We start from the raw sequence: 23,092 nt of genomic DNA, 5'->3' as shown, positions 1-23,092 counted from the left end.
TGTATTTTTACAAACCCAAACATGGTAGTGGGAAAAAAATCCTTTCTAGCCCTCCCCGAGGCTTTTAACTTGTTGAAGCTTTTTTTAAATTTTTTAAATGACACGCTTTAAAAAGATTCCCGCCCCATCATAAAGACAAGAGCATGTTTAACACCGAAGGTCATGGCCTGTGAGGCTCTTTGCGTGTTGGCTCATTGGAAGTGAACCAGTGCAGTGAGGCCGCTGGCGCGGTTCAGGAAATATTCACACGTTAATGCCGAGCATTTTCTGTTTCAATTGCGCCGCGGCAAGGTCACCTTTTTGTGGCAGAGCTATTTTCTTCATTTTTTTTTTCCGAGAGCATTTGTTGACTTTAATGACTGCTCACAGCAGCTGTGCTCCTCTAATTTCACCACATTTTTTAAATGCGATCTAACTATCAGCCTTAAAGAGAGAACGATTTGGTTTTTATTTTTACTACATACAGTATCTAATGAACCTATTAATTTCTTATCTAATCTTATTGCCTTTCTTTCTTCCCAATTTCTCTTTCCAATCCTCCTCCTTCCCTCTCATAACTTCTTAACTTCAACCTGCCTTCCATCCGCCCCGGGCCTTCAGACGATACCACCTCCGTGCACTTGGGTAAAGCTTTTGTCTTGGTTTGTTTTCCCAGTGGACCTACTCGGCTTGCTGAAGTGGCGCTCTAACACCAGCCTGCTGCAGCAGAACCTCCGACAGCTCATGAAGGTGGAAGGCGGCGAGGTGGTCAAGGTCAGGACTGGGCACTACCTGCCAAATAGGGTTGCGGTTTCAAGACTGGGTTCGGGTTTCCAACCTGGGTTGGGTTTTCCAGCCTGGGGTTTCAGTGTTTGGATGACGTCAAGCCTCGGAGATTCAAAATAGGTTTTCAGGCTTGTGTTAGGTGTTCCAAGTTCAGGCTTCCTTTCTGGATCAGAGTTTGAAACTCGTACTCGGTTTTCAAATTAGAGCACAAGAATACATTTGTGAAGTAGTACATTTTTGCAAAGTTCTTGTTAATTAGATTACACAGAAAAACGTGCGTGCGTGCAGACTGCTGATGATTGGCGCCTTCTGTGTGCGTGTTTGCTGGTGTTAGCGGCGCTTTTCATATTGGTAAACATTTCAGCAAGGCCAGCTGATACATCTCACTCGTTTGTCTCCGTATGACAGACAAACACCCCGGGCCCTAATGTGATTCATCATGTTTATGTGTCGCCAGATGGATTTGCAGTCAAAAAAAAAAAGGAACGAAAGAAGCAAAGAAAGCTGGCTTTGTTGTAGTTATGGGATATGAGTCATGGAAGTGTTGAAATTAAACACATGCTGGGTCTTGGGTTCAGGCTTCAAACGAGGCTAAGGAAATCAAAGTTTCAAAAGGGGTTTCAAATGGGGTTGCCGGCCAGGGCTGATGTTTTAATTTTAGGGTTTAAAAAGGGATTTCAGCAACATGAACGTTTTCAAACTAGGATCAGGGTTTAAAATGATTTGATCCAACTATGAGTTGAAGACACTGGACACTTTGTGGCACATTGTGTCCTTTTCAGTTCCTGCAAGACACGCTGGACGCTCTCTTCAACATCATGATGGAGAACTCGGACAGCGACACCTTTGACACGCTCGTCTTTGACGCCTTGGTGAGCGAGAAACCGAGAATTTTGGTACATATGTAGAATTTGCTCTTAAATGTCAGCCATTGCTAATCGAGGTACTGTATATCGAACGACACATGTAATTCAGGCCCAACTGCTCTGACTCAATGGGCATGATGTGCGTGACTAAGCAAATGCCCCCCATCTTCTTTGCTCAGGTGTTCATTATCGGGCTCATCGCCGATCGCAAATTCCAGCACTTCAACCCGGTTCTGGAGACGTACATCCGCAAGCACTTCAGCGCCACGCTGGCCTACACGTGAGTCGGATGGCGTCACGAGGGAGCGACGCACGGATGACATGCCGTGTGTGTTTGGGCAGGAAGCTGACCAAGGTCCTGAAGAACTACGTGGACAATGCCGAGAAGCTGACGGAGCAGCTGCTGAAGGCCATGAAGGCCCTGGAGTACATCTTCAAGTTCATTGTGCGCTCACGGGTCCTCTTCAACCAGTACGTGATAATGAGGCTCTCCTTTCATAACAATGATGATGCTGCAGTGTACATTAAAATTGCTAAATGCAAACATGACATTTGCACAAATATATTACTGGTATGTGCTCCCCTGGCAGGCTTTATGAGAACAAAGGCGAAGCCGACTTCATGGAGTCTCTGAGGCACCTCTTCACCTCCTTCAACTACATGATGAACAGCAACTCGGAGAATACGGGCATGGTGAAGGTATTTGGATGCCTTCTGATTCCGATGCTCTTTGTTTCATCCTTCGCTGCTCTTTCTTTGACTGTCTTTTCTGCGTAAACTTAGTGTGTGAGGACTGCACAAACGAGCCGAATCGTGCTCTTTGCTATCCCGTCAATGCTGTCACCCATCGTGTGTTAGCATCAAGCTAGTTATTTGCTTGTTTTATATTTAACACTAACTGCGAGTGGCACTTGACAGTTCAAAAGACTGAACGATTTGTTCACTATCTGCCAAACTGCTGCTATCCCTCAGCATACATGATCCAAAAAATAAAGTATTGGACACAACTCACAGGCTTTACAGTATGTGCAGTCCAGGCTTCCCTAGATGTACTGTACTTTTCATCACTTCATACTATTTGTTTGTTTCTTCTGTCTCGGTGTCTTTTCCTCCTCTCAACCTTGACTGTCCTGTGAACTGGTGCTCCTCTTGGCTTTTTGCCCTTTAGCTGCTCCTCAAGGTATTTATCTCATTTCATATCGCTTTAGTGTCAGCCATTGCAAATTGAAATGTAAATCACCTTTCATTCAGTTTGTCATCAAAACAGGCTGCGGAGGCCAGCTCGAATTTAGCCAATTAAATCCGAATGTAGCTTGACATTCTTTTCCCATGACGGCACTTTATTCAAAATGGCACAAAATTGACTTTTTTTTTTTTTACCAACAGTTGTGGTTGTTTGTGTCCAGGGTGCTGCACTCAAGTACATTCCCACTATTGTCAATGACGTCAAGCTGGTGTTTGATCCTAAGGAACTAAGGTAAGAAATGTCATACCTGAACATCCCCGATGCAAAACCAAGACAACACAAACAATCCCATTGATTCAGTCGGCCGTGGTGCTTTTCTGCTCCCTGCACGCTTTAGTTTCCTTCCACTCCAACGCGCCAACAGCACGTCTTGAGCCAATAAAGCTTTGTTAAACTCTGCAAATATTTGCTTCGCAGTCACTGGAGTCACAGACCTGGGAAATAAATACTCCAGTCAATCAGCAGCCGGCTCTTTGTAAATAAAACACAGAATTTTGAGTCTGACAACCTGCTCTGCAAATATATCAGGACATTAGGTCAACACACATGGAACGATAAATCGTTCAAAACTTCGATGTGGCGACGCAATATTAAAGCTGCCGGTGATCCGTGCTTTGCTTTTTCAGGAACGGCGTATTTGAAGTATGACAAATAAACAAATATTACAAAAATGCAAACATTTTCCAAAAAAATAAATAAAAATAGACAAAATAGATTCAATAGAAGTACAAAAGGAGGTGGTTGAGGGGCTCCTAATGACCTTTGTTCTTTCTTCATTTCCACAGTACGCTGTTCACGGAGTTCATCCTAAAGGTTCCTCCGGGTCGCCTGGTGAAGCAGAAACTGGACTGTCTGATCGACATCGTCCACAGTGATCTCTTCACCCATCACGGTACGAAACAGTAATGGAATAGGTCACGCCACATGCCTGCGGGCTCGCTCGCTAAAAAGGCCATCAGCCAGGGGTCTGTTTTCTCTTCTTCCCACAGCAACACAGTGGTGAAAAATAGTAAACCCCAGTCCGCGCTGAAGTTTTTGCTTTTCCGGAGATAGTCATCGAAGCTCGTTTATGTCACCTGTAAAAATCTGCATTTCCGCTTTTTGTCTGCGGTCATGGAGTAGAGGTGACAAGTACTGACGTTATCATTTTTGAAAATGTACTTGGAAATTTTCCGCCTTGAGTGGTCGGATCAGAAGCCGCTTTGCCCTGCTTGTACAAGACATTGTTTTTGTACCTTGCTGTTCTGTGTAAACAGCAAGTACACAGAAGAAGGTGGTGAAACATTTTCTGCCCTCGGGGTTTGGTATCAGAAGCCCCTTTTACACTGCATGTAGAAAGATGGCCTTCCCCCCCCCCCCCTGCCTTTTCCATGTTGCTGTTCTGTTAAACACCTGTGTGTCAGGGATTTCCTTGATGCCGGGTTGCGGGCGAAACACCTGTTGTCATGTTTCCAATTTGTCTGGTAAGTGCATTGTTTACATTGAATCCCCGAGCTCGGAGGAGGAATCCATTCGAGAGCGCCAGCCGTCTGCATCGACATATGCCGCGCCGCGCCACCCGCCCCCAACCACCATTGGTGTCTGTTTTGCGCTCTCCGCAGATTGCCGTGAGATTCTCCTGCCTCTGATGACGGAGCAGCTGAAGTTCCACCTGGAGAGGCGCGAGGAGCCCAAGGCCTGCTGCCAGCTGCTCAGCGACATCCTGGAGGTGCTCTACAGGAAGGACGTGGTGAGGAACGTCCGCATTCAGGCGCTCCCTGTGGGGAATAATCCAGTTTTATTGCAAACACGCTGCGCTGCCAACTGTAAGTTACCAGGAGTTACTTTTGTGCTCATGTGCTCACCTGTGTGCAGGGCCCCACCCAGTGGCATGTGCAGATCATCATGGAGAAGCTGCTTCGGACCGTGAACAGGACCGTCATTTCCATGGGACGAGACTCCCCCCACATTGTAAGTCGACATTGACGTGCACACACTCTAACTTTCAGAGGTTTAAGACGGTCTAACTTAAAACGGAATGCTTTCACTCACAATTTCACTCAGAGGTTTTGATCTATGGAGCAGACATTTTTTTGTGTGCATCTTCTTGCATATGTCTGATCTCCAACTCATTAGACGATGGCCGATGCCTGGCAACAACGTGTGCAAAGTATAAATACTCTGCAAAATTTGCATGACTTTAATCCGTCTCCTGAGCAGTCTCCAAATAAAAGTACTTTTCATTTGTTCCCTCGCCGTGCCTTATCTCGGACGTGCGGGTCTGCCTTTGTTAGTTTGTCATCGGACGTTGACAAGAGGGGATCATCAATGTGAAATTATAAAGTGCATTATTTTATTTTTTTAATGGATGAGGACACTCATATGACGCGCTTAAAATACAGCTACAGTGACTTATTCTACCCCCCTCCCCCCTAGGAATGAGAAATAACGTACAAAATCCATTTTTACCTGTATTCTCAATGGTAAAAATAACCCAGAGCAGCTGTCCTACTGCATTTTGCCTTTCTCTGCTGCCAATTAAAAGCTTGAAGTTGTTTCCCGCTTTGCTTTTCTTTAAAAAAGGCATTTGCCGAATGGAGCGTGCCATTTTTATTCTAGTAATGCATTGCGACTCGTGTTTTGACAATCGCTCTGCATAAAATGCTTCCTCCACAGTCTGGAGACGACCACCTCTACTGTGTCCTCTCCCAGCTTTTCATTGCCGTCCAAGACTCTCTGCCGGGCCTTGTGTTGTGCAAATCTTGGGCGATAACGCCATTGTTCGCCGGCCAGTTTCATTTCCTCGTTCATTCAGAAGCCTGCTGAAGTGGCCGTGTTAATTAGCCAAAACTGCCGGCCCGAGTTGAAGATCCACCCATTGAGCGCGGACACAAAAGGCTGCAGCATGTGTAATGCCATCACTTTAGATGAACCGCTTTTCATCTTGCGGACACTTTGCATGCTAATATGGCCGCCGGTAAACACGCTTCGCACCGGATGATGTCTTGCTGTTGAAACCTTTGCCGTTGGGGCCTTTTGATCCCGCAGCCCCCGAGGGCCCACCACTTTGCCCGTAAGGCAATCAGCTCTCCTGCGTGCGGGTTGTATTAAACCATCCCGCTCTTGCGGTGCGCATTCAATGCAGGCTCCCTGGTTAATGAAACTCCTCTGCCTGCCCGTGACCACCCGCGGTGCCACCTAAGTGTGTAATGCTGAGCGATAGGGCCTTCAAGTAAGCATTAATCGATTGTATTGGTCTGTCCCCACGTTTTGATTTTACGCATTATGAACCAATTTATATTTAAATGTATTTATTTTTGACAATAAGAATAGAAATAGTTCCGTTTGAGTAAGCCTGTTTTGTGAAAAACGTAATGCTTAGGTTCAAAAGAAACTTGTCAACCACGTGCCGATTAATTTAGCCACTAAAGAGAAAAAAAATTGGACCACAGAACGTTATTTACAAGTGTGAAAGTGGCCTTGGAGCCTTGCTAAAATGTATTTCCTTTTCAAATCAAGCCTTTGAAACTGCTCCCAAAACCGTTTAATCATCAGTCAGGTTGAATTTTTATTTTTATAAATTTTTTGGAGCAGCTTTGGCAGTAAGCGCCGCCGTCGCCTCCAACAGCGGTCACAGTATCCCGGCCGCTGACCTTGTCCCACTGAGTGGCATCCTCTCCCGTTTCAATTTATGCATTAGTGTTCTACTCCGCTTCCCTGGGCTCACTCCTCAGTTTTCCCTGCCGCTCGGACGGAATGTAGATGAAGCGGCGTCACGCAGACGGGTCGGCGCGCTGCCCTTCGGATGATGTCGAGCTGGATATTGCAGTGTTGCAAATTCACCATTCATGTGGGGAACATAACCTACCATCATTTGCTGAAAAACTCGCGATTTGTGTTGCCCTAGCCGAAGCCGTGTGTAGTATATAAAAGTATTGCTTTGGCGCCATCTGTCACATGACCACTTAGCATCTTTGAAGAGCGAGTAGTTTGACTTGATTTTCGTATTACTAAACGGTGCTTGTTCTACACTGCCACGGTCTCGTGTTATTTCAATACGTCGCCTTCCTGTTTGTTGTTTCCTGCCTGACAGCAGGCACTGTCACGTTTTCACGCCCCCCAAAGCCCACAACTCCCCGCCCCCCAAAAAAGGAAAACTTCAGTTTTTAGATCTTTGCCTCGCTGCCTTTTTCTCTTTTGCTACTGAACTCAAAGTGCTGCAGAGCCAAGAAGCAGAGCGAGAAATGGCACTGCATCGTAATCAGTTGCTCTCCCGCGTTCAATCTCTGAGTGTCTTTTTTTTTTTTTAAAGCCCTGCAACAAAATACAGCAGAATAGAGACTGTTATCTGGTGTTTATCACTTGGGGTTTGTAAAGGATACAGAAGACTTAATTGGCACATTTAAGAAAAGGTTTAGAAGCCTATTATGTTGTGTATAACAAATGCCATTATTTTGCACGGGGGGTGAGTACATCTACTTGATTTGGGGAAAAAAAAAAAGTAAATTAATTGTCGCTCAAGAAACCTAGATGTACTGTCAAATTTTAGGCGCCTTTCCAAACTGCGTTTCATTTCAAAAATTCAAGTCCATTTATCAGGCGTGGAGGAGTCTCAGTTTGTGAATGTCAAATTTGTAAACCACAGTAATGACTCTCAGATCCCCATAGATGGCAGCGTTGTCACTTTGCATTCGGGATCAATACAGTATCGTCTTTGAGTAAATGATCAAGATTAGGCAGCGAGTCTCGCTTTATCGTTTCGATCACGGAGGGGAGAAATGCCAATACCCTTGGAAGTCAGGCAAGTTTTGGCACCTCACACTGGAACAGAGTAAATATCAAGATTACCCCGAAGCCGATCAAGATTTTAGATACCGTTTTTGGCACCTGAGCGCGAAAAATGCAAAATGATGTTGAATGAAACCAGTGCAACATCATTTGACTGTCTGGACAAATAATTCCAAGTTTTGTAGGTGTCTGCTTTAATTTTTTTTCATCGTTTGCTTATTAAATTTTTTATTTTTCTTTCAACAGTATAAAATACACGGTATTGCACATAGTAAATCAATTGCACTTTTTTCAAGATACAGATAATCTCGGAGGTTTCTCTCAAGTGCTAATCATAATGTTAAACCTACGGACAAGGTTGGCGGTGTTCCCCGTAAGGTTGGGAGTAAAATCATCTTTGAATTTGTCTTTGAAAATGCAGTTGTTTCTTTTGAAGCAGTTTCAGTCCTGCTAAAATGCAAGGCTACACTGTACATTACGTTCAGGTTCGGTTTACCACGGCAATACAATCAATCGCATGTAGTACCCTTCAATGGTGTTCATTATTTTCAGGGCTGGAACAAAAATATACAGTACATATATTAGAGCCTCGACTCCATTTTAAAAAGATGATAGTAGCTTAGTGGCATTAAATGCGAACAGCCCCCCCGATTTCCTAAATATATTCAGCTAAAACTTTAAGATCTTTTTTTTTAATACAGCTATAGATAAAAATGTCCTTTGATGTCCAAAAATGCCATTAAGAAAATAAGTTTCATTTAACAAGACTCTTCTTATGTACATCTCCTTCAAAGTTAGTCGAGAAGTCAATGTGACATTTGAGAGATGGATAAAATCGATCGTAGCTTTCTTCCTTGAGACGGTATGAACAGTTTCACACGTGAAATTAGTCTCGGTATTTGGGGGGGTGTGGGTTCCTGAACTGCGTTTGTTGTGCTTTGCTGTATGGTGAGAGACAAGCCCATGTAGTCCCAACGTGACCCAAGTCCGGAATTTCATTAGACGGCAGCTTCGAAAGGAGCTGCTCATCACATTTTGTCAAAAGTGTGTCACCGCCCACCCAGGTGCGATTTCACTCCCAGTTTGACGACAATTACTTCCAAAATGGCGCCAGGCGGAAGTTCCCGAGTTAGGAAAGCGTGACGTTCTGCCCCCCCGCCCCGGCGATGCATTCACATGAACCAAAGTCTCCATCGGGCGTGCTTCTTGGACTCGGCTTTGGACTTGCGCTTGGGCGTGGATGTGAAGGCCTCGTGGGGGTATGGCAAGGCGGGGAAGTGGCTGTCGTCCGAGGGGCAGAGTCTTTTCATGAGAGGCTGCAGTTTGTCCTCCTGCTGCTTGAAATCCAGCTCCACACTGTCAAGCAAAAGGGACGGAAACAGATTAGCCACCTCGAAACAAAAATTTATATACAGTATAATATATAACTTCACACTGGTTGAGGCTGGTAGATTGTGAGTTATCTGCAGCAGCCATCTTTTTTTTTTTTTTAATCCTTGCAGGCACTTGACCGCTAGCTTCTGCTAAATGGCGGGCTGGGGAGGACCGAGATTACAGCCTCGCTAAATGCGCTGGCACTTTTAATCTCTCGGAGCGTCCTCCGCTACTACCAGCACCCGGATGGCTTGATGAGGGCCGTGTGGGGGTTGCGACAAGGCTACACTTGCATAACGGCTGCAGGATTTGCTTCGTGATTGCCGGCTGGCTGGTGTGAAGGTGAGCTTGGCAGCAGGCTCTTCTGACACTTAGATATATTAAAAATGGAGGGATGGAACGCAATCTTTTACCTGAAGTTGGCAGTTTCAGTTGTCAAACTTGAGACAGATGCCCACACGCAATGACAAAAACGTCAGTGGTTTAAAATGGGTGTTGTTTGAACGTGCCCTGGAAATGGCCAACGGGATTCTAAAATGTCCGCGTTGAACCAAAATGGATGACTTCCTGCGGCGGTGAGGCTATGCTCTCAGCACTTTGCATTCCCCCCCACCTCCGACTCAGGCCTTTTTTAAAATTCGAGGCTGAGACCACCGCAGTAATTGGCAATAAATCACAATCGCTTAATTAGTATTAAGCGATAAAATAAATTTGTGTCTGATTAATCAGGGGAGGCCTCTTGCTTACCTACTCGGATCCGAGTTGCCGACTCTCAGCTTTGATTCCCCCCGCTTTTATATTTTCAGCGTATCCCGCTAAAGGTTATTGACGCAGGCAGCAAAGTTTGAAGTCGGCGCTCAAATTAGCGCGACGTGTCGGTCCGGTGTGATCAATGACGCGGTGCGTTTTGTCGGAGGCTAATGAGGATTTGCGGCTATTGCCGCCAAAGTATTTCCGTGTGGCCCTTTCATCGCTCACAAAGCCTTAATTGCGTCTGTGCCAAAGCATCCGAGGGGCACGTTCTCATCCATTGCTGCCGTTTTCTGTTTTCCTTCTTTTTCTTCGGGGATCGCTCGCACGTTCCCACACACGCGTACGCCAACACTATCGCCATAATAGGCTTTTCCTCGCTCTTTGGAGTAAGCCCATAATACCGTTGAGACCGTTGTTGCTCACCATCTGTGGCTACAAGTTATTATTTCCCTGCATGGACAGAAAAGTCCATTTAAGCTCATTTCCAAAACGGCTATTTTTATAGTAATTAATTCGCCGGCGGCCATTTACATTTATAATCCGCGGCCGCTCGGCACATTTGCATAGAATTGCATTTAATCCCCGGCCTGGGTCTTACTGGTGTCGGGTAGCAATTTGTTCGAAGCAGCAGTTGACCGCATGGAAAGAGTGAATAATTAGGGGAAACCTTGGATGCATCTAATGAGATCATTAAAACGATTAATCTACGAAGGGAGAATGTTTACATGAGAACGTTCAAGTAAAAGCAAAGGGGTGTTCAGTGAAAGGTTTATCGTCACTCATCGGCTCATTTATCAGTGTCTAAATGTCATCAGGCGAGCAGACGTCCCGCACGCCCCCAAAAATCGTAACGTATTGTAAGGGGGACGCTGTGGTCCACAAAGACATGCGGCAAAATTCCATGACCGTGGTTCAAAATCTTCTCATCTGCCTCATTGACTTTCCGTTCGCTCTCTCTCTCCTCCCCTTCCACACCTTGAGGTATTACATCACCCGACGATATGCCACAGAGGCCACTAATCTTTTCATCCCTCGTCTCGTCCACTCCCGATTCAAAGCCGCGCACGTTTGTGTGAAAAAGTGCTGAATGCCTTCCCGTCGGCTGCGCTGCCTGAAGGCGATAACGCATTCAGGCGATATGGTTCAGGGTTCTTCAAAAAAAAAGAGGGGGTTGGGGGGGGGGGGCTGGGCTTGGGGGAATTGAACCTGGCAAGGGCGGCTGCGTTTGCGTATTCTGCTTGAAGTCCTCGGTGCCGTGGTTGTGCGTTTTGATATATTGATTATGTGCAGGGTGGGTGGCGTCCTCTCCCTTCTTGCTCTGTTTTCGTCATAATGAATTGCCTTTGCCCCAAAGACCAAAGCGTATTATGTGGGTCCCCACATTTATTAACACGGACCAAGCGACTCCCATGCAGTACGAGTCGTTCCGGGTACGTCAAGACGAATGCGGCACACGTACAAAGTTACTCGCAGCGATTTCTCAGATCGACTCCGATCGCAACGCAATTCGATTCTCTCCGTTATGTTGTCGTGATGCAATATACCCGAACGATGATACAATTCAACGTAACCTTACGTCGCTTCAGTAACGATCCGATTGCGCTTCTCCGCACTGACAGCGATTCTACCCACGCGCAACTTTGTTTCCCGTCACGGCTATGCTTCCCAACCGGGCTCTGCTTTCCTCCTTCTTCTTGTGTTCTTCCACCTCCGGAGAGGTAGCTTTCATGGAGATGGAGGTAATTAGATTGCCTTTTAATCCCCCAGCCTGCATCAATGCTTTTGCTATATTTGAGTCTGTGTCCAATCGAGATCATTTTCTCAAAACCAACGCTGATTTCAAGGCTGGGTGCAGACCTTTTAAAAAGGAAACCCGGGTACATTTGGGCAGGGGGGATGGGGGGGGGTGGATTCTGTTGCTCTGCATGTCATTGGGAGACCAAGTGTTTTGCAGGCTTGTCGCAGACCGAGGAAGCGTTTTTTTTTGTTTGTTTTTGCGCCAATCGGCGTGACTTGATTTATACCCGGACGTATCCGCTTGCGACTGTGCTGGAAAAGTGTATTCTTGCGTTTAGTCATATCAGTCTTCCCCATTGTTGGCAAAGTGTCGCGTTATCGAATGGCGCATTATGCTGCTTCTTGGCTCATCCTGATTAATGGCTCGACATAAAAGACGCACATTTATAAATCAATTGCTACGTCCCTATCGGCCAAGAATATCTATGAGAACGCTCAGTGTTGAGTTGTTGAAGTTTGTAAGAGGAATCGTCATTTGTACCCACCGCAAAGGTTAGCGATGTTCTCCAGAGAGTCGCAGTCTGTCTCTGCTCAAGCAGACACAGCAGAGAGATGACGAGTAAGAAGAGCGGAGGGAGCCCGAACGTGACTCGCTCTGAAAGGCAACTTGTAACTCAAGCCTCAGCTTCCCGCATTTGACCCCAAAACAATATAAATAAAGCCCCTTTGTCAAACCTCAAACCCTGACCTCAAATGCCAACGTGCATCTTTATCTCAAGCATCTATAAAGTCGCAAAGTGACTGGCAGAAAGCTCCGCAGGAGCCTGCTCACAATCCTGCTAAGACGTGCAGCACGGCGGCCATCAAGGTCCTGTCACTTCCACACCTGCTCCTTCTCCCCACTCCCCCAAGCGGGAACGATTGCACATTTCTGTCTTTGACGGGCTCGTGCCACTGACCTGTAAATAATGCATGCGCTGTTCCGGCATGTGTCGCAGTTGGCTGTGTCCTGTCCGGTGCGATAGGAGAGCCTGCGGGTGGGGGGGAAGGAAGATGAGAGTGGTGAGTGTGTAATAATTACAGGCCTTGTTAAGCCGCTCCCGGCTTTCTCGCCGGCGTACGTCTCCCGCTCATTAGCGGGGAGTCACGCCGCGCCCCGCTGAGCGTCCGGCAAGCGCGAGAGTCGGGGCATTAGCCACGCTTCGCTGATTGAGAGTGGAGGTGACTCCGCGTGCTGCGCTAAGGGCTAGCTTAATCAAAGCCTGACCACCCGATTGACAACATTAGCTCACAATTACGCTCGGCTCAGAAGGGCGCAGGAGCTAATTATTTTCCTACGCAGTCATTTCGACTTTTTATTATCGTTCTTTATTAAACGGAGAGAGGGCAGGGGGCTAAATATCAGGCGGCAGTTTACCTAAAGCCACATTTGCGCTTTTAATACGTTGACTTTCTGTCTGCACAATTCAGTTCTTTGTTTCAGCTCGATGTGTCATCGACTGAGCGTTCACTTCTTGGCCGTAACCAGTACAGGTGCTGTTGAGTCGGTCTTGTCTAATTTTTTTGCAAGATATGTCGTGACCTGTGTGACGTTAGGCCGCGTCCACCTAATTCAACACCGGCTCCGTAAGACCGAAAGATAACACCCTCATGCTATTTTTCGAACAAAGCCGACCACTACCGCTTATGTTGCAATTAAAAAATTCCACAATCGCCAAGTCCACTTCTCTTGTATTTAGGCCTCGTAAAGAACATGCTTTGATGCAATCGAAACCCTTTGAGTACAGCGCAGGCTCAATTCTTCCTCAGGCAACAAAGCACTTCTATTGCTCCCTCCGCTCATACCCAGCCAGAAAGATAGCTCCCATTTTATGTGGGTTTAATGGGATGTTTCGCTCACGTAATATTCCATCTTAAGCACTGCAGAAGGGGTTTACCTCCATTGTGTGTGTGAGAAGATATCTCCAAACTCTTAAATGGAATGTTCGACATTGCTGTTTGATGACCCCATCATCTCTCGCCGCTTTATGACCACGTCAGACGAATGCGTTAGCCATCGCGTTTAGCTCATCACGTCTCCTAATCATTCTCTCTCCGAGGTGCTGCGCCAGTCAAAAAGGAAAAAAATTAAACGCCGATCATAAATTCCCCGCTCCTTATCGAATGCTTTTCCCGCCATATGCTCTGACAGATATATCGGGGGGGGGGGCGGGGGGTGGATGCCGGCGTGGTATTTCACGCCATTGCGGTCGGGGAACGGGATGAGCTGAAGGTGATGTTTTTGAGCGTTAATTAAAGGCGACATATTTTGGAAAAGTGGCTTTTTAATTGCTCGTGTACACATATTTGGGTCGCTGCCTTTCAAAGTGACACGACCAAGTAGATGAGTTGTATTGCATTTTTTAATGTTGTACTTGGCGGCCACTCGCGCAGAGGTCCACATTCGGACTTGGCAAAACGATCATTTCTGAGCCAAAAGTGTTGTTGGCTGCACAGACTAAGTTCCGAGAAGCGCCACTTTGTTTCATTACTTGGTAGCAGTTACTCGCATAGCTGCTGGCCTTTGTCTCCTTTCATTTGGATTGTAATTTTCGTCATCGGGAACGTGGCATTGTTGGGAAAGTGTGTACAAAACTCGTCGTTGGAAACATAAAAGCCATGCGTCACCCAGGAATTACGCTGTGCAGTCGTCACGGTAACACAGTCTGCTGTAATTCTTCCTAGAGTTATGATTACCGAAGCAGACATATTATTGAGACCCTCCTTGTAAGTTGTGGGGGGGGGGAATTGCACTTTTTCTCCCGCAATTTGGAGAATGCCGTAACGGCATGCCTCTATTTGTTTATTATTATTTTATATCTATACAGAGATACAAAAACAGCAATCTGGTTGCCTCCAAATCCACGCAAACGGCCGTCGCAGCCCGTCTCACGCTGAGCTAATAAGACAAAATGGCGCCATTGTTGAGCAAGTCTTCCATGCGGGAGACTGAAAGCAAAAGGCGCCATTAGCCTTATATTGAGCACCCTGATTTTTATTTTTATTTTTTCTCCCCCCTTAAAAGGTCACTGTGCGGGCGGGTGTAAAAAGCATGTACGGGAATCTTATTAGACAGGACAGCCACGGGACTTTGTGTTTTATTGAGCTGCTCTTGTGTTCACTGATGGCAAATTTCAAGAGAGAGCGAGATTTCGGAGACATTGAAACTTTTGCACGTGGAGATCGATGGCGAGACTAAACGCCATTTACACTTTTCCTCTCACCAAAAAATGAACAGCTCCCTGAGATGAGCGGTTTGTATGCCAGTCCACACCTCAAAGTATCTGATTGCCCAGGGCCTGGCAATTCTCTCATCAAATTGCCCCCTTTGTTGGCCTCTTTTCTGATAAACAGTCCTCTATTTCCCAGCTGTCTCAATGCTATCTGCCGTTTTTTCTTTTTTTTTATAAACTCAGTCGCCATTGAGCCACAAATGTGCATTTCCAAGGTCTGCCGGCACGCGCCTTGGACTCCTTGACCATGACGCCGCGCGTACTTCCAAGTGGCATTAGCGAGATCAATTGCTTGGAAAGAATGGCCTTCATTTTAACAGGTAGAGTCCAATTTAAATGCGGTGGAATTTCAGACATAGTTAACAATCACTGAGAGAATGGCAACGTTTTTTTTTTTTTGGGGTGGGGGGGGATCCACTTACCCCTCTCTGTGGGCCTCCCCTTTTTCCAGTTCTTGGATCACCCCCAGAAGCACCTTGATGGTCTCCTGGCTGGAGCTGATGATGTTTTCCATGGCTTGAAGCTGTGCTTTAACATGCCCGTCCTGATCCACGGGCACGATTTGCTTACAGGCCTCCTGGTCAGCCGCCGCCATTCGCTGGGGCTTGTCGGCGGGATGACGCTGCGCCTGCGCGGCGCAGGCTCGGCCGGCGCGCGGCAACGTTTCGCTCTGCGGCCCGTCGCGCTGCAGGCTTTTTTTACGCTTGTGCCGTGCCGACAGGCTCTCCAGGCACTCCACTTGGGTGAGGGAGTTCCACGCGATTGGCCCGCTCACCTTGGAGGCCCTTTCCGGCAGGTTTCGCGAACGCGGCGCGATTTCATCGCGATCGAGCGGCCGCCTTTCCCCCGGTGGTAATCCCGCACTGGTTTTGGATGCTACGCCGCAGAGCTGGTAGTCCGCGTTGACGGCGCAACTCGGCGGCGGCGCGTCGCCGCACGGGCCGTCGGGTGCCGCGTGCCGCTCCACCGTAGCCACGCGCTCATTTGTGTGGAGCAACGCTTTGGTCCGCCAAACTCTGCTCCCCCCGCGGGCTCCCTCCTCCTCCTCCTCCTCCGCCTCGTCGTCGAAACACCGCGGCGAATCCGGCTTCACCTCCATGACAAAGCCGTTATTCTGACCCGTGTACGTTTCCGCGAGCGCCGCGTGCTTCAACGCGTGCCCTTTCTTGCGCTCGAAGGGGAACGTCTGGTAGCGCTTCTTCAGGTCGGGGGACGTTTGCACCCCGGTGCTGCGCGTGACATTGGGAATGGATCGACGGGCCGGAACGGTCATGTACTTGCGGTACGCCGCTTTGTAAGAGAGGGGATTCCCGTCCTTGGCCAACTCCGCCTCCCTCTGTTCGTTTTGCGCCTCGCAGATATCCTTGAAACGCACTTGCAGGGCCTTGTTCCGCTTCCTCACCTGTCGACTGGCGTCCAGAGAATACTTGACTTGCAGCGCCAGCGAGGCGGTGGGTAAGGGTGCCACCGCCACCGCCGCCTCCGAGTCGGATTCCGAGTTGGTGAGCATGTATCTGCCGCCCTCCTTGCTCACCATGGTTCCTAAGAGGCGTGGAGAAAGATAGGGAGTCATTTGGCGCTAATGACTGGGGCTTAGTCGGAAAGCTTTGTGTGTTACAGCCACTTAAACCCAAGTAACGGGGATAAACCTGCATAATTATGGCAAAGATGACAATTCCTAGCCTCGCAATTGCCTTGCTTACCAAACAAAATTTGCTCATCTCGTTAGAGCTCCTTTCAATCTTGTGCCGACCCCTTTCTTAAGCCATAGCACATATTTTTAGAGTGCCTCATTGTCACGGCACGAAAGAGCGCAGTGATGACCGGAGGCTCAAAATGTTTTTGTGGCTCAAACATGCATGTACAAGAAAAATGCTGGCGAAAATAACTTGAATAGCACAAAATATCCCTTGCATCCCTTCCCTAAATTAAAACTAAACAAAACCAAAAAAAAAAAAAATGCAAGAATATCCGGGAGGCTTTGGTAGTACCCAAATGTGAAGGCATTTGTTCAGAATAATCCATTGGGGTTGCTCTGTAATCCCATTCTCTATGAAATCTGAGACTCCGATTATTTTTGGGGGTCCCTTAATCCATGAAATCATCCAATCCATTTCGTGCTTGTTTCGCTCGGCGCCAGTTGCTCAAAGCACTTCGGCATCGACAACTCACGATGGCGTCACGCCATCGGTTGTATTTAACAAACGCCGCCTCGCGTTTGCTTGGCTTTTAATTGTCTGACCTTTTCCTTTCACTCTCAACCCAACAAAACTTTATGCAACCTGAGAAAAAGACGACTCGTCTGGTTCGACACATAAAAAGTGAACCCTTTTAAAGCCGCGTTACAAAAAATGTGTGTGTAAATGGACTTTTGTTTTGAATCGGTGATGCCTCCATCCCCGCCAATAGCGATGTGGGACTTGAGACGTGAACGGCGCTCCCTTCTCCTCAAATTTTCAAGTGGGTGAAAATTGTGTTTTACTCGACCTGCCAGCACAGCGCAAAACCAAATCGGACCTGAGAAGAAGGTAATAATTTTGCATTTCGCGGGCTCCTTAACTCCTGACACAAACACAGTCTAATTTCTCGCCCGCTGATTTACAACGAGCAAACAGTCCGCAATCTCATATAGATGTTGAATCAGACGGGGCAATTATTTCCCCCTCGGCTTATCTTCCGTTGCCGTCGCGCTCTGTCAACAGGAAAAGGGAGGCCCCATTCAAAGCGCTCTCTTTATTTACCTGCGAGCCACACAGAAAGAACGTTGCGCCCTCCGTCGCATTACCTCTCCGGCTATTTATCGTTGAATTATGCATGAGGGGGTGGGGGGGGGGCATCTTCGTTTCGTATCTGAACAATCTTATTGTCCACAGGCCGAAAGAGCCACGCCGCGCCACACGTCCGCAGTCTCCTCGTTGCTGCAGCGCCGTTTCCTTGTTGCCCTCAATCTCCAGGCATAAAAGTGCGTCTCTTGAACGTGCTCTCGAAACGAGGTCACCGCCGTTCCGAATAGCGAGACGCAATCGTTCGAGGTGAGGAACAATTTGAAGCGTCACCCCGCTCGAAAAAATAAGAATGAAACATGAATGGAGTCAGTGAGCCTCCGCGCCCTCCCGCTCTGACTACATCGTGAGCTTCTTTTTGCTTCTGATCCTTTTTTTGACATTTTGGCACCAGTGCGAGCTCTATAAATCCGTATCTTGATGTTTGAGAGCACCCCCCCCCCCCCCTCCCTGCCCCCTACTGTCGGCCTCTTGCAGAAACAGCATGATTCATCGTGCGAAGCGTCTTCTTCTGAGACTAGACCCCTTTTTCCTTATTGGGGATGGGGGGCGGGATCTATCTCTCGGCTTGCTTGTCAGAGAGACGTTTCTTTACAAATCCAGATTCCCGCAGTAAAACAATTAATTGCTCAATTATGGAAATGTTGTTGTTGTTGTTTTTTTTTTGGGTGCAGATGCTAATTTAACACGCCACACTTTGAATTCCGATATAGCCGTCGGCCCAACCCTGACTCGGCAGTTTTCCGCGTGACAGTCGTCACTGCGGGTAAACTCGTAAAGGGTTGAAATGTCAGCGCTCGGCATTTCCAACCCTGGGGCGAGTGAATGTTTGCCACTTTTTTTTTTTTCCTTTCTTTCTTTATTACCCCAGACTAATTTCGTCTTATCTCTCGCGCTCCATCGAAAGGGAAAATTCATTAATGTTGTGTGCGTAGCAAAAAGCGCAGAATTAATTAAGCACTGGCAAATGTGGCTGTACATGTCAATGAGGGAGAAGCAATGCAAAGAGACTTTCTTGAAATCTTTGAGGGACGAAAACGAGCAAAGCAATTGGATGACAATTGACAAACTCGACCAAAAAAAATTTTGCGTGTGATGAAGTTTGCTGAGGAGATTTGTGGGTCGGAACTGGCCGGCAGCCCCCAGTCGCCGCTTGTAACTTTGATTAATGTTGCGACTGCAATGAAGGCGGCGAAAATCCAGCAAAAACACCATGGCCTCGATCCGCCGAGGAATTCCCACTCTCCTGCCGTGACAATTACAGCTGCGAGGCTGCCCGAACAAATGAGCGCGGCGGCGGCATGATGGAACTTCCCTGTAATCCTGCTTTATCTCGCCTCGTTTTCTCTTTCTCCCTTACCAGCTTGTTTCCGATCTCGTAATTCCAAATGGTTACGAGTGTTTTGAAACATGTCGGATCCGCCTCTCGACCCTTTCGTGCTGCCAGCCTCAAATTTAATCGCAATAGGAATACCCAATTGTCATTCCTTTCACCTCAAGTTCCGAAATTGACGGAAATACGACATTGCGGACGTATTTAAAGACCGTGCGGTGTACGTATTAAAAGGTCATTGCTGACATTTTGCAAAGACTGGGAGCTATCAAGAACTGAATTGTGAGTTTTTCACCGTCAAATATTTTCACTTCGGATCGGCGGCTGACTTGTTAGCCCAGTAGCATCTCATGGAGCCAGGCTTGATGGCCGGGCGGCCGATTTAGAGCGCCTTGTTGTTGGCCGTGAGTGCACGCATGTCACGGAAGGCGAAAACAGATTCGATCCGTGTAGAAGAGGAATGAAATGTCAGGGTTAATAGGGGAGGGGTTCAGGGGCGGTGGAGCTGCAGGTTTACTCGGGATGGTTTGACAGGCGTCACGGCCGAGTGTGTTTTACAGTTCCTGATGGAGCCTCGCCGCCGTAGCGCGCCGCCAGTCTCCGGCCGGAGTGATTGACTGCAAAGGTCAGCGCGGAGGCACCATCAGCCGAGTGCCGCGATGGAAAATCCTTTGTGAGTTTAACGCCAGCTTAATACCCCTCAAGATTAAAAGGTGGCTGGAAATCGGCGGATTTGAAGGGATTGTTTTTCTGGCGGTTGTCCCTCTGGCCGCCTCGCAGAGCTGTTGCCAGGCAGCATCTTCAACATTTTTTTTTCTTTTTCTTTCTATGCTGCGGTGAGGACTAGATAACAGAAGCGCCGTTTGAAGGACGTGCAAAAGCCCGTCACCTCTTCTATTGCAATCACATTGCGGCTCAACGCTTCAGATCAGATGAAGAACTTGGCAGCGGTGCCAGGGTGCGAGCTCCTTTGCATACCTGTTGAAGGCACTCAACAGGATTTATTGACATCCTTGCAACTCCTACCAAGTTCCCGACACCATTTTATTTTTTTTTGTTCTAAAGTGCACTTCCCCAAAAGTCTTGTTTTGTTTCATGAATAGACTACTACTGGCAGCCATTTTAATTTTAATCCCCTCCGAGTGGAATTTTCTTGACTTTTCCCCCCACTGCCTTTGCTTTGCCCTGTTTGTTGTTTACTTTCCCCTCGCTAATGTTTCATCTCCTTGCGCTCGCGTGTAGGCGCCGTTTAACACAAGTCGCGGGCTGGATTCGGTTCCACCTTGCTCCAATTTCGTCTTCGCTGTGAGCGCTCATTTTTGAAAATCAATTCAAAGCCATCGCTTCTTCATAACTCGTTCCGCCGCGCGTGAGCTGCTGTCCTTTCAAGCTGCGGCTTGGCCCTCTTGAGTGACCAGCGGGAGGTTAAAGATGGACTCTCGAGTGACATACAAATAACAACGCGTCGTTTCCACGTCGATACAGGCGCGTCCCCTTTTCACCCGTTCGCTACGACTTGGGATCACCCTCATCATCTCCATCGCTCTGTGGATGATCTCGAGGGAAGATGCAATCAGAGCGAGAGCGGAGTGGAGAGGAGTGAGTGGAGCAGTTCTTCTTCTGCCTACTTGGATCCTCGCAAGCTTCCTCCACTTTGCCAAGCGTCCCCTCTAATCAGCCCTTTCAAGTGCTCGGCTTTGGACGTGTTCCGTTTCGTTCGTTATTTGACCGGCGAGTCACTCGCCGGCTTTGTCTGTTGACCGGCAGTTGGTCAGGTTACACTCTGCAGATGAAAGCTCAACTTTGCATGTTCAAAAAGGAACTAAGAAGTTGTTTCATCACAAGCCTCAAAAACGGAAGTCATCAGCCCCCCCCCCCCTTCCCCCGCCCCTCCTCCCGACCTTCAAAATATGACTTGACCTTTCTTTGACACAAATCAGTGGAGCTATTCTCCCCTTCCCTGCTGCTTGACTTGTCAGTGGTGAGCTGGTGTCCTTCCCAGCTGACACCCTGGATTGGTCTCCACTCAGTCGCCAAATACAGAGACGGACAACGGGGGAGGAAACCAGAGCGAACCCATGTCACGACGCAGAGCCAGAAAACCATTGACCGCAAATCAAAGTCCCTCAGAGCTCGACCATGCCCCAGGGATTCTTCAACTACTGCCCCCCCCCCCCCCCCCCCCACAGCAAGGAGACTCACCTCAGTCAGTCGTGCAGCGCTGAGGGAAAAGATGATTTCCCACTTGCATGCCCACCGGTGGGCGGTAGAAAGGCGACGCCATGGCAGAAGTTGTCCGGGCCGGGGCGGGCATACGGCAGAGTCGGGGAGTCGTCCGCGCACATCGGCGTCCTGTGATGCACCGTCCACTCAGGCCCCCACCCGCCCCCCCTCAACTCCCCTTTTTCCTGCCCGCGTGACGACGGCAGCAGGGGCTCCCGCTCGCTCTCCCGCACACGCACATGCATCCACGCACACCAGCATACAACGGCAGCGTCCTTACGGGTAGAATCTTCTCCCACCCCCAACGCGCTTGCCCCGCTGCCGCTGCAGCCGGCGCTGCTCCTCACGCTCCGGCTTTCCCCCTCGTCTCTGCGTGCAAGCGTCGGAGTTGTGTGAGGTGGAGTGAAATTGCGAGAGAGAGGGAGGGAGGGGGAGAGAGAGAGGCGAGATGAAGGGCTCCGAGGGAGGAGGGTAGGACACGACATGTTGAGAAACTCCGAGTTGAGGCTTTTTAACTTGTTTGGCGCAATACGTTTGCGTTCCGTCTTCAAGAACGGTTTGTTTTTAAACGGGTGTTCCACATGCATGAAATACATTTTAACGGGTTGTTTTTTTAAAGCGTAGTTTTTGATCGACCCGTATTTACCTGCAACGTTAAGTGGCTTTGTCACTGCGGTCGATTTTTCAGGCGCCTGTGCTTTGAGTGTTTATTTTGCCATGTTTGACTTTTGAAACCGGAGATCTGTGCATTTGAATTCTTAATTTGTCACTTAACCCGGAGATGATTCGCTCGTTGTAGAATTTAAACAACCCCCCCCCCCCCCAAAAAAAACATACAAACCAGACATTTTTTCAGTGCCGATTTTGTTCTTGATCCCATCTTTGACTCTGAACTGACCTCGGATACCCCCCCCCCCCCCCCCCCCCCGAGCGCTTGACCTTGGAGCACGCAGGTGATCACCGCTCAGGGTTGACGGTTTGTCTTCTAACGCGCTGACCCCCTTCAGAGATTCATTTCTCAGCTCCAAAAAAAAAGCTTCTTGCTTTTTTTTTGGAGCTCAGCGATGTGCTTGTGTAAGCAAACTGTTTCTCCGCTGGAGTGACTCCTCTCTCTTCTGCTATTGATTTCATTAGCTCCGAGCCAAACCCTTGTTTGGGGGGGGGGGGGGGGGTCTTCTTCGATGTCCTTGTCGCCCCGCCTGTGTAGCGCACGCTGAGTCGCGGGGTCAAAGGAACCTCCTTGCTGTCCTACCGCCGGCTCTGCTGGGATTATAAATTGATTCATGGATCGCCTGCTTTGCAATTTAGAGAGCCGCCGTTGCCTTCTGACGACGAGAGCACGGCACGCGCTCAGGTCAACTCCTGTCCGAGCTGCGTTTCAGCGGCCTTGCGGTCAATCACTCCGCCTCCTATCGAACATGCCCGCCGAGAGTTCCCTTCCGCATCCATGCGCGGGACACAGCTTTTTACCGTCCCAATTTGTCTTTCCCACCCCGTAATCACATTTCCCCCCCCCCCCCCCCATTTCCACTAACAGTCTCCGCCCCCCCCCCCCAGCCCCCTCCCAATTTTTCCCCCTCAAGCACGAGGTGGTTATTGAGCCCCTCGGGATGGCGGTGATAGATGTCAGCAGTCAGCTTTGCTTTATTGTCGCTCGGCGGGAGAAATCAACTAGATCAACACTCCAGCTCGGTGGGCGTCCATTAGATGATTGACTTGGAATGTTTGATGGATGGGTTGGAATAAAGGACGGGGGGTGGGGGTGGGGGGGGGGGGGCGGGGGAGTACAGTTTGTTTGGGTTCAGTTTGGGTTTGGACAGCAGGATCCATTTGTTGATTTTGATTGGCGAGCCAGTTACTTGGCTTGTCGGTCGGCGCGTTACGTCACTTGGCACGACTGCAAATGTGTCGGGGGGGGGGGGGGGCTGGGGGGGTTGCTCTCGGCGGTATCGCCCGAGTGAGATTCCTCCTGA

The 23,092-nt window shown here is 48.5% G+C and overlaps 2 protein-coding genes across 3 annotated transcripts in view; one reads left to right on the top strand and one right to left on the bottom strand.

The window, feature by feature from the left end:
• The window catches only part of dock1 (dedicator of cytokinesis 1), a 50,860-nt gene that overhangs the window by 12,310 nt on the left and 15,458 nt on the right, over positions 1-23,092 (top strand). The window contains 9 exon segments of the mRNA XM_052070767.1: positions 656-753; positions 1,548-1,637; positions 1,811-1,911; positions 1,974-2,102; positions 2,222-2,330; positions 3,038-3,108; positions 3,663-3,769; positions 4,479-4,606; positions 4,732-4,827. Of these exon segments, the coding sequence (XP_051926727.1) occupies positions 656-753; positions 1,548-1,637; positions 1,811-1,911; positions 1,974-2,102; positions 2,222-2,330; positions 3,038-3,108; positions 3,663-3,769; positions 4,479-4,606; positions 4,732-4,827 (929 nt within the window).
• LOC127604040 (inhibitory synaptic factor 2A) lies at positions 7,815-21,508 on the bottom strand. 2 transcript variants are annotated; one of them, XM_052070855.1, is made up of 4 exons: positions 21,099-21,508; positions 15,203-16,322; positions 12,468-12,539; positions 7,815-9,000 (listed from the first exon to the last, which is right to left on the bottom strand). In XM_052070855.1, exons 2-4 carry the CDS (start codon positions 16,315-16,317, stop codon positions 8,817-8,819), a joined length of 1,371 nt encoding a protein of 456 aa, XP_051926815.1. In that variant the 5' UTR covers positions 16,318-16,322; positions 21,099-21,508; the 3' UTR covers positions 7,815-8,816. The 2 variants fall into 2 exon arrangements, with proteins under 2 accessions (XP_051926815.1, XP_051926814.1); XM_052070854.1 differs by lacking the exon at positions 21,099-21,508 and having other exon boundaries at positions 15,203-16,353.

Source organism: Hippocampus zosterae, chromosome 7 (genome assembly GCF_025434085.1).
Source record: "Hippocampus zosterae strain Florida chromosome 7, ASM2543408v3, whole genome shotgun sequence".
NCBI lineage: Eukaryota > Metazoa > Chordata > Actinopteri > Syngnathiformes > Syngnathidae > Hippocampus > Hippocampus zosterae.
This window is presented reverse-complemented; position numbering and strand designations above follow the sequence as displayed.

Excerpts from the sequence above, each read along its gene's own strand:
- LOC127604040 (XM_052070854.1), bottom strand. The coding sequence starts at position 16,353 with ATGACTCCCTATCTTTCTCCACGCCTCTTAGGAACCATGGTGAGCAAG. Across the intron at positions 12,540-15,202 it reads GGGGAGGCCCACAGAGAGGG|GCTCTCCTATCGCACCGGAC; the intron begins GTAAGTGGATCC and ends CCCCACCCGCAG. Across the intron at positions 9,001-12,467 it reads AGCGCATGCATTATTTACAG|TGTGGAGCTGGATTTCAAGC; the intron begins GTCAGTGGCACG and ends TTTGCTTGACAG.